Below are 10,324 nucleotides of genomic sequence, written 5' to 3' on the forward strand. Positions count from 1 at the left end.
TTTGCTATACTAAAGCCACTTGTAAATATATTTTGGTTAATTTTACAGTCGATAATCTTTTTTGTACCACGATTTATAACGTTTTATTAGTACCGTAATTTGACGTGCTAGCAAGCCACCGTAGTTAGCTAACAGCGGCAGTTTAACCATATTGGCAAATAAGTATAAGCAACGTTACATGTGTTGTAGTATATGTTGTTTGTGTTAACTTTCGTCCCATTGTAGACGATTTTAGTGTTAGATGTAGATCTTAACAAGTTGTACATAATCCGACGTGAGCGTTAGCTCAGCGAAATATCAGCTGATTGCCAGTAACGTTAACAGTAGCGTAATGTTAAAACGTATCCACTGTTTCTGCCTCCCCCTGATGATTATCCTGTATACCCCTCTCTTCAGGGACAAACGAGGAATAGGGACCGTCATTTAGGGGTGACGATGGCCATCAGACCGTAGAAGGATCCCTGGAGTCTGGAATCCCCCCTCATTCCCTGTCCCCATCCTAGCTAGCTACGGCCGGGGAGAGCCTGCAGAACTACAAGCACAATTTTTAATAAAATTATATTAAAAGTATTTAACTTTGTTATCTTTTGTATTACACGTTGCATGACTGTACAAGCATATAATGAATATAAGGAATGGTCTATAATGTCAATTCTGTTACCTCTGCTTTCACTATTGTATTGTCACTGTATGAAGACCATTTAGAACAAAAATACAACTTATATAAAAGATGTAATGATGGTTTGTCTATTAGGTAAGTTGTAAGGTAATGCTTCATAACAACAGTCTATCTATGGGCAACAGTGTCCTCATGAAACCGCTGAGCATTAAAATGACATAACGTATGAATGAATATTTTTACTTATTTTTAGAGCAGAAACATAGTATATACTTAAAGAGTGGACTGCAAAGAATGGGTATAATTAATGTTAAGAGTGCAGTAACAAGAACAAATAATACGATACAGTTGTGTGCCGTTTGAAGCTAATGGGGGGTGACATGACGGCGGTGTCGCATCGCATTCTGGCGTGACACGGACAAATAATATCACATTATTGTTGTTAAAATATCAAAAACAAGCAGGAATTATTTTTCGCGAAACACAGCAGCAGACTGGAATGCTCTCCCTGGTGAATTTCCCAATTGTACAGAAGAAGAAGGGATGAAATGTGATCGTCATTTCCGGTAAGTGCACATGGAATTGCGCGATTTGAGACAACCTCCTCTGTCAATTTACGCACTATGCAAGACAGTACGTAGTGCACGAAGTGTACTTCGTAAGTGCACTAAGGGAAGTGCGCGATTTAGACACAGCCCTGGTTTTAATTCCCCACTAAGGAGGCAGAAGAACATTCATAGCATATTGGGTGGAAAAACATGAGTGAGACAGTGGTGCATTTAGAGCAGACAGCTGCTGGCTTAAGACAAAAGGGGGATTTAACAGTAAATGTTGTCCAGTATAAATGTACAGTGAAGGTCCAACTGTTAAGCAGGAGTTGTTTTGTACTTGTACCTTACTTTGTACTTTTGTCATTGTTAGAGAACTTAAGGAGCAGACCGAGATTAAAATTTTGTTTTTATTCATCCGGCAGAAGAATAACCTTCTCTCTGCATTTTAATGATCAAAATGTGTTTAAATAAAAGCGCTTGCGGCTTTAACTTAAGCGAACATTTATCCAACTCTGTAGAAAACAAGCCATCTACACATGTAAAACTAAAATTCTGAAATGATTTGGGTTCATATTGCCCAGGCCTTTTCTTTAGTTAAATTAAAAAAAAAAAAAAAAAACAGTCTTACTTACCCTTGATACAAGGCATAATAGCTCTCTGCTGGATAGCAAGGGCTTCTCAAACCATAGGCATAATTCCCCTTAGCAAGCCTCGCGCAAGTTCATCTCATCAAAACTGTCAGTGATCTCAGTCCAGTTGCTCTGGAGGGGCAAAACAAAACATTGTGAGTCAAGTACTTGAATCACTCAGTAATTTGGTTATAACAGTAATGTTCCTTACTGCATCCTCACTTATATATAATTTAGTACACACAAAATTCACAGAGAATTAGTATTAATTATCTTGAGTACCACAGTTCTGAAAGGGACTCACCTCAATGATCCCATCTGGCTCCATGCCTTCCGGGCCATTGTCTCTGTGAATAAGACAAAGACGTGTTTATTATTTGCAATCCCCATCAGCACACAACATTCCAAACAGTTTTATGGAAATTCCACACACAAAAAAAAAAAAACATGACAAACGTTAACCCCGTCAAGTTTTAATTAATATGATCTTTCATTTCTGTAGGTATGAACTATCTGACTGCCGGAATATTATTTTTATAGTCAACGTCTGCTGCTCCGCTATCAACTGACGAAATACTTACATAGTTACCTTTACAGTTTGTAAGAGCGCCTGTGCAATTATTTCTATAGTAACGTTATGAAATACTCATGATCACAAACACGCCTACTAATAGCTACTTCGGTGCAGTTGGATTGAGACTTGAAACGTCAATTTGCCGTTCAATTCTTGTGCTTGTTGGCAAATGTCTTTCCACGAGTCCGCCATTTCTACTGCATATACATTCAAGATGGTCGTTTCTCTGGTCGGAGACGAAAAGTCGGAAGCGAGTAGCTAGAGAGGAATGCGGCCTGGCCACGTAGAATACCGTTACAATTTACTAGTTAAACATTATTTCACCTAACACAAATATCAAAATACGTTTTAAATGGTGGTTTAAGACACGTTCCTGAAGCAAAATGTGCTTAAGTAAGAATTAAAAGTTCGGCTGATTGTAGCTCACCGTTAAAATTAAGGTTAGCCCCTGGCCCGCATTAGCTACCGCCACCGGCCCTGCTAGTCTATATGTGCCTTTATTAAACTCGACAAATTAGCGAAACCATTAATGATGCGTCTACTGACGCAAAGCACGCATTGTTTAACGAAAGTAGCTAGCATTGATTACCATCACGCTAGCACATAGCTACTAAACGCACCCAACAGCATTTAGCGGCCTACGCTACCGGTATTGTCAACCCTTCGGTTTTTACTACCGCGGCCATGTGCCGCCCGTCGTACAAAAAACATAAAGGTAACGTTTGCGGCCCCAACTTGGAAAACGTTCCTATACTGTATCACAAGCCGATAACGCACTCCTAATATAGTATTATATTTACCCACTGACTAATAACACATAAGCATCCGAATAAAATAAAAATTGAGCAGGCCCAACCAGGCGCATTCACGTGCTACAAGGCGCCGGTGCCATTTAATTTGTTACTGTTAGCCTAAGTTCAGGACCAACAGCGACAGACATCATTCGTGCCGCCAAACAGACGTTGGGTCTATAATTTAGAGGGATTCACCTTCTACACCTGATTTCATCATATAGTTAGTTTATGGGACTTTCCGTGAAGACCTACGTTAGCCTGAGGCAGGCCTAACCGTTAGTAGAGCTAGAAACCACTAGATGCTCCGTTTATGTCTACTTTCAAAAGAGTCATCGATAACAAAAACTAATACACCGATGTAGACAACTTAATCATATTCTCAAACACAAAATGCCCACAAACCATAAAATCTTTTCCTACCTATTATCGTATTCAGCCGACATTATTCCAAAGAAAGAAACTGCGGCAGAGATGGTTATTACGTTGACAACACACAAAAAGGTCTTCTCATTGCAACAGACCGCCGTCATTTAGCTGTAATCCCGCCCTAGAGACTTCTGATTGGCCGACTTTTACGTCAGAAATAGTAGGCGGACCGTAGCGTCCAAACCACAGCACGATTGTTCACTGTTTGCACGCCAGAGGGGCGTGTTTTATATTTTATAAGCATCCGAATGGGAGGCATCCAAGCTCCTTTCACTTGCGCTACGCTGGGGTACATTTTGGTAGTCCCTCATTCTCAGTTCAACCATTCGTCTACGAGACAAAAGGCCTTACCCAGGGCCCTGAGTTAGATTTGTTTTCTTCTTAATCATATTGTTCAATTAATGACACATCTCAGCTTCACAACGTGAAACGTTGAGAGGTCACAGTGTGGCCGTCTGATGCATGTTTTAACACAGTTCCGACAAAAGCTTGGAATATGAAAGTAATATTTTATAGAACATGAACCAAGATCCATTTGTAATTACTAGCCTATTAATGTGTTCACAGCCAGAGCCAGGATTTCGGAAATACTGGAGTCACAGCACCCATAACAAGAGCTTGCCATGATAAAAGCAAATAATGACTTCAAACCACAACTATCTGAGCAAAATAGAGTAAACAACCCCAATTTTCCAGAATACCGAAGCTAAACTTTCTGTTCTAAATTATCAGTGACTACAGCCCAACCATGTTCATAAAAAAACACCTTACAGTGACTGCTATAACATTATTCTTAATTGCAGTGTGAAAATAAATCAACGTAGCTTTCAATTAGAAAGAAACAGTGCACATTTTCAGGCATTCAATTTCCCCCACACGGGGGCAAACGGCTGCTTAAAACTGAGCTTTAGGAGCAGAAACAGCATTTACTTGAACATTAGAACTGTATTTTTGTGTCAGACATCCTTTTTCTACACTGTGAATATGGTTCATACGGTATTAAGTAAAAAATAAAAAAATAAAATCTTGATTTAAGGTCCACTCCAGGGCTTTTAACTATGTCATGTCATTCCTCACACTGGTGGTTGAATTTGGGTGGAATAGCTTCTCTCTCCAACATAAACCCCTCTGGCCATCCTGGTCAATGACCTTTGACCCAAGATTTTTTTTGTTTTTTTGTTAAGATCTACATGGTAATGCAGCACTTTATGACAGTAATGTATGTGTAATTCTATTTAATTTCGTTACCTCACTCAATATTTCAGCCAGTTACATATTGAATAAACTTTCCCATGGTGTCAACAGTCATATCATTTGAATGACAGAAATCTTGCTCTCAGTGAAGCGCCCCGACCCTAAATAGCAAAACATTTTACAGTGATGTGTGTTCATCATTAGTTCGATGCCTCAACTAGTATACCTACATTACCCGGTTCAGTGGTATAACTTAAGAACAATAGGAAAAGCTTCAAAAGCTCAGAACTAACTACTAAAAGACGTCCTTATTGTTAGTCTAAGATCACATTAGCCCAATCCATTTTAAAGAGTGAATTGGCTATTTGAACGTAGAAGTCAAAGTCAAAATTTATGGTTATAAGATTTTAAGTGATGCATTTGGGACTTTTATGCCGTAACACAAGGGTTAGTGTAGCTTACCTTAAACATCCCAATCTAAAAAGTAAAGTAGGAGAAGTACATTGAGAAGTGGAATAAAACCCCCCCACCCTCTGAATAGTTTTTATATTAATGTATGTACATTTCACAATTTAAATATTTTTATATATCGTTGGGTAGTTTAATCAATGACAACGGCATATTTATAAGTCCACCCTGTTGATGTAAAAGGTTAATTTGCAAAGTAACTTTTGGCCATCGATAATGTTTCCATATGATGGCATGAAAAGAAATTTTCAACCTCATTTTTCATACTAAGTACAGTGCTTGAGTATATCTCACTTGGTTACCATCACTACCACTGGACACAGGATAACATGTAGATCACGTCAGCATTCCCAGCTTATGTCCCCAGTAGCATTATAAAAAATGCCCATTTGTTTGCCGCATATTGTTTTGTTTATTTTTAGCAACCATATGCATTGTAGAATATATATAAACTCACTCTGGCTCAACTCCTGTTTGGGAAAAAAAAGGAGAACAAACACACGGCTATCAACAAATTTGTCTTTCGTTATAAAAGAAGAGAGGGTGCTGTAATTCCATTGCGAACATACTGGATCTGCTGTGTAGCTGTCTGGTCCTCACCAAAAATGGCTCTCAAAACCCTCTAAGAAATACACCACCAGAGGATCTCTTTTGTACTTACTCCGAAAAAAAAACAAATATTAGTAGTCCTCCTTGACAAACCGTTTGTTTAAAGCATAAGCATATACACCATTTACCGACAAGAGAAAAACACAGAAAAAGATAATGCAATGTAAAGATACCCTTCATTGGGCTAAATATGTCATCCTGTTGTTTTTGGCCGTGAGCCCTGATGCAATCCTAGTCTCCCACGTAACGATGGAATTTGGTGAATAGTGAGGAGCAGAGAAGTGTTCGGATGTAAATTCGGATTTCCCTAAAAGACAAAAAGCACTAGAATGGCTCCTCACATGCTGGAAGTGTGTTTTCTGACGTCGATATGGCAGCATAACTAGCAAACTCCATTTTCACTTGAAATTCTTCTAAACACCTTGTAGGAAATCGTTAACAAATATACATCGGAAATGTCACGTCTTGCTACAGTGGCAACACATCATGTGCCAACTAGATCGACAGAATCGCCAGCATAACTTGGCTGTAGCATGGGGAAGTGTATTTATGCTGGATGCCGTAACGTTTGAGATTCTCACGTCTTACAACCCCCTGTATGGACCGCCTGGAGGAGGGCAGGTACATCCCCAGTACCTTTAACCACAAGCTTACACAGACTGGTTCAAATGATTTTGCCGTCCACCCACCCACCTCTGCACTCACTGTTCAGGCATCTAAAGTGAAAGTAGTACTGGGTTGGACTTACTGTGGTCCGACCCTTCATCTGGACTGTATTCTTTAGAATAATCTTCATGTTCCATTCAACTGAAAAACCACCAACAAAAAAAGTGGACTATGATAGGATGGAAGATTAGCACATTCCCAAAACGGAAGCTAGTCTGGGCCTCTGTCAACCACAAAGGAATTACCATGACATGGAATTAAATCAAGGGTTTTTCAAAAAGGGTGGAGAGAGGGAAGCAAAGAGAGACAAAAAGTGAAACATGACATCACCTACAATAGAATAAGGATTTCTCTGGATGTTGGCAGAGAAAAAGAAAGTTTCTGAAAAGTTTCTCTTTTTTCAGTCAATCGTTGCTCCCCGTGCCTCTTTCTTGTCATGGCATTGTCCCTCCGTCTTTAATTTTAAGGGCGGGAGCAGGTGGAAATGCGGGCCGGGGGTGAAGGGTCACAGGGTGAGCTTGCAGTGACAGAGTTCTTTGTACTTTGCCTCCTCAGCCGAGGCATGTCCACTGGCCAAACTGAACGGCTGCCCTAGTGCCAGACACTTGCATACTGCAGGCGTGAAGGCAAATAAGGAGAGAGAGAAAAAAAAAAAGGTTATCGCTTGCACGGACAAACAGAATCACAACACCATGCAACACAAGTCAGTAGGTGGTCATCCAGTGTTGAGCGACCAGCTTTAGTCCTGCATCACATTACCTGAAGTTTAGGCTTCGGCTTTGTTTGGACAGGGCCCGTCAATTTCAAAAAAAAAAAAAAAAAAATGTGGCGTCACGCTGCGTGGCCAATCATGTAATTGTAATCAGACTTTTCAGGGTGTTTTGAGCACAGGAAACCTCACTGCCTTTATCGCTGCCACGAGAAAGTTTTAAACACTATGAGGGTAAAAATTTAAAAAAACAAGCACTGAACTGCCCAGAGTTTGTGTAATGGCCGAAGGTTTCCTGCAACAACAAAGCACTCACTATGACCCGCTCCTCTCTTCTCTCGCTCCCTCTGTGAAATAATGCTGCCTTGAGTGCGGTCAGTAACATCAAGATCTACAGACGATCCGACGAACAGTAGTGGTGAGATATAAATCTACGTGTGCTACATGGGGGTTTAAAGAACATAACACGACTTCCACACAAACGGCCATTGGGACACTCCCACACCGCCGGAAAATTCCCAGAATGCCGTTTCCCTGTCTGAACACAGCCTTATACGATGGATGCTCAACATGCTTCCTGTGTGACAAGTCAAGGCACTGTTGCAGCTAGTCAATGGATAGGCTGGCTGATATAAACTTAAAACTAGGGCGGTGGAAACGTGGCAACCTATCCCTCAAACATGTCAGGGTTGGCTGAGACACGATGTTGGGCCAGTGAATGGATGGCTGAGCGTTTGTAGATCTGCATGAGAAGACATGACCTGCCCACTCACCTGTAGCACAAAAGCCCCACAGTCACTGTCGTTGTTTTGACGACCCACATTCTGCAAAAAACAATCCACAATAGCATCAGTGACACGCGTCCAATTTCTGAAAGCACAACCGGGCCACAGTAATGTGTGACTGGTTTGAGGGGTTTAAGGAATGAGTTACCTCAATCTGTGTTCAAAGCAGAGAAACACACTAAGCATCTCACCATTTTGAAAAAGCCTTTCCATCCCGCCAAAAAGTCCTGTTGGTCTTTCTTGATGGCCTCTGCTTGCAGATACTTAAAAATGTGCTGAGAAAAAACAACACATTTTTCTTTTTTAATCAAGATGGGACCTGAGCTGACAGCTTTGTCACATCTGTAGGACACGCACAGAAACGTAGTGTAAATGATATTCAATTGTGAAATGTTGATTCTATTTAGTAAAAGTGACACAGTGACTAGTATATTATCCACTTATAAAGCACCAATGGTTAATCACAATGTTGAACCAAAAGGTGATAGGTAGCAGTCATATAGGCCATCTCAGCAGTCACTGATGTCTCTCAGGCGAATCTCCAGTGGAGGCTTTGTGTTTGCGGTCTAGTCTACCTTTGGGCACGTCTGTGAGAGTCCGCTGAGAGTCAAAGTATGTGATGGCTCGACGAGGAATGTCAACACTGACCAGTGACCAGTGGACCATCCAAGTGGATGGGGATCAACAACAGATCCTTCTGAAAGATGTCAACCTGACAAAGTAGTAAAATGGAGAGGTACTGGGTGTAAATAAATTGTCAAGCCATACTATAGGACTTTATGTCACGCCGACCTTACAAAACAACTTACAAGCGTTGTCATGTTGCAAACTAATTCCCATTATCTGGATGATCCCCCTGATGATTATCCTGTATAACCCGTCTCTTCAGGGACAAACGAGGAATAGAGGACCGTCATTTAGGGGTGACGATGGCCATCAGACCGTAGAAGGATCCCTGGAGTCTGGAATCCCCCCTCATGTCCCTGTCCCCATCAGACTAGCTACGGCCTGGGGAGAGCCTGCAGAACTACAAGCACAATTTTAAATAAAATTATATTAAAAGTATTTAACTTTGTTATCTTTTGTATTACACGTTGCATGACTGTAGCAAGCATATAATGAATATAAAGGAATGGGTCTATTTAAATGTCAATTCTGTTACCTCTGCTTTCACTATTGTATTGTCACTGTATGAAGACCATTTAGAACAAAAATACAACTTATATAAAAGATGTAATGATGGTTTGTCTATTAGGTAAGTTGTAAGGGTAATGCTTCATAACAACAGTCTATCTATGGGCAACAGTGTCCTCATGAAACCGCTGAGCATTAAAATGAACAGTAACGTAATGAATGAATATTTACTTTACTTATTTTTAGAGCAGAAACATAAGTATATACTTAAAAGAGTGGACTGCAAAGAATGGGTATAATTAATGAATTAAGAGTGCAGTAACAAGAACGAATAATACGATACAGTTGTGTGTACCGTTTGAAGCTAATGGGGGGTGACATGACGGCGGTGTCGCAATCGTCATTCTGGCGTGACACGGAGCAAATAAATATCACATTTATTGTTGTTAAAATATCAAAAACAAAGCAGGAATTATTTTTCGCGAAACACAGCAGCAGACTGGAATGCTCTCCTGGTGAAATTCCCAATTGTACAGAAGAAGAAGGGATGAAATGTGATCGTCATTTCCGGTAAGTGCACATGGAAGTGCGCGATTTGAGACAAACTCCTCTGTCAATTTACGCACATGCAAGACAGTACGTAGTGCACGACTTCTGTAAGTGCACTAAGGGAAGTGCGCGATTTGAGACACAGCCCTGGTTTTAAATTCCCCACTAAGGGGAGGCAGAAGAACATTCATAGCATATTGGGTGGAAAAACATGAGTGAGACAGTGGGTGCATTTAGAGCAGACAGCTGCTGGCTTAAGAGCAAAAGGGGGATTTAACAGTAAAGTTGTCCAGTTATAAATGTACAGTGAAGGTCCAACTGTTAAGCAGGAGTTTGTTTTGTACTTGTACCTTACTTTGTACTTTTGTCATTGTTAGAGAACTTAAGGAGCAGACCCTGAGATTAAAATTTTGTTTTTATTCATCCGGCAGGAAGAATAACCTGTCTCTGCATTTTAATGATCAAAATGTGTTTAAATAAAAGCGCTTGCGGCTTTAACTTAAAGCTGAACATTTATCCAACTCTGTAGAAAACATAGCCATCTACAGCATGTAAAACTAAAATTCTGAAATGATTTGGGTTCATATTGCCCAGGCCTTTTCTTTAGTTAAATTAAA

General features: G+C 40.3%; 1 protein-coding gene across 2 annotated transcripts in view; it reads right to left on the reverse strand.

The window, feature by feature from the left end:
- eif4a1a (eukaryotic translation initiation factor 4A1A) overlaps positions 1–10,324 on the reverse strand; it is a 26,597-nt gene that overhangs the window by 14,211 nt on the left and 2,062 nt on the right. The window contains exons 1-3 of one of the 2 annotated variants that reach the window (XM_032544472.1): positions 3,588–3,646; positions 2,104–2,146; positions 1,803–1,931 (exon numbers count right to left, since the gene is read on the reverse strand). The exons of the other annotated variant lie outside the window; for it this stretch is intronic. Coding sequence (XP_032400363.1) covers positions 1,803–1,818 — 16 coding nt within the window. The 5' untranslated portion in view covers positions 1,819–1,931; positions 2,104–2,146; positions 3,588–3,646. Of the gene's footprint in view, positions 1–1,802; positions 1,932–2,103; positions 2,147–3,587; positions 3,647–10,324 lie in introns of those variants that run through there. 2 annotated transcript variants of the gene reach the window in all.

This window comes from Etheostoma spectabile, chromosome 19 (assembly GCF_008692095.1).
Source record: "Etheostoma spectabile isolate EspeVRDwgs_2016 chromosome 19, UIUC_Espe_1.0, whole genome shotgun sequence".
Taxonomy (NCBI): domain Eukaryota; kingdom Metazoa; phylum Chordata; class Actinopteri; order Perciformes; family Percidae; genus Etheostoma; species Etheostoma spectabile.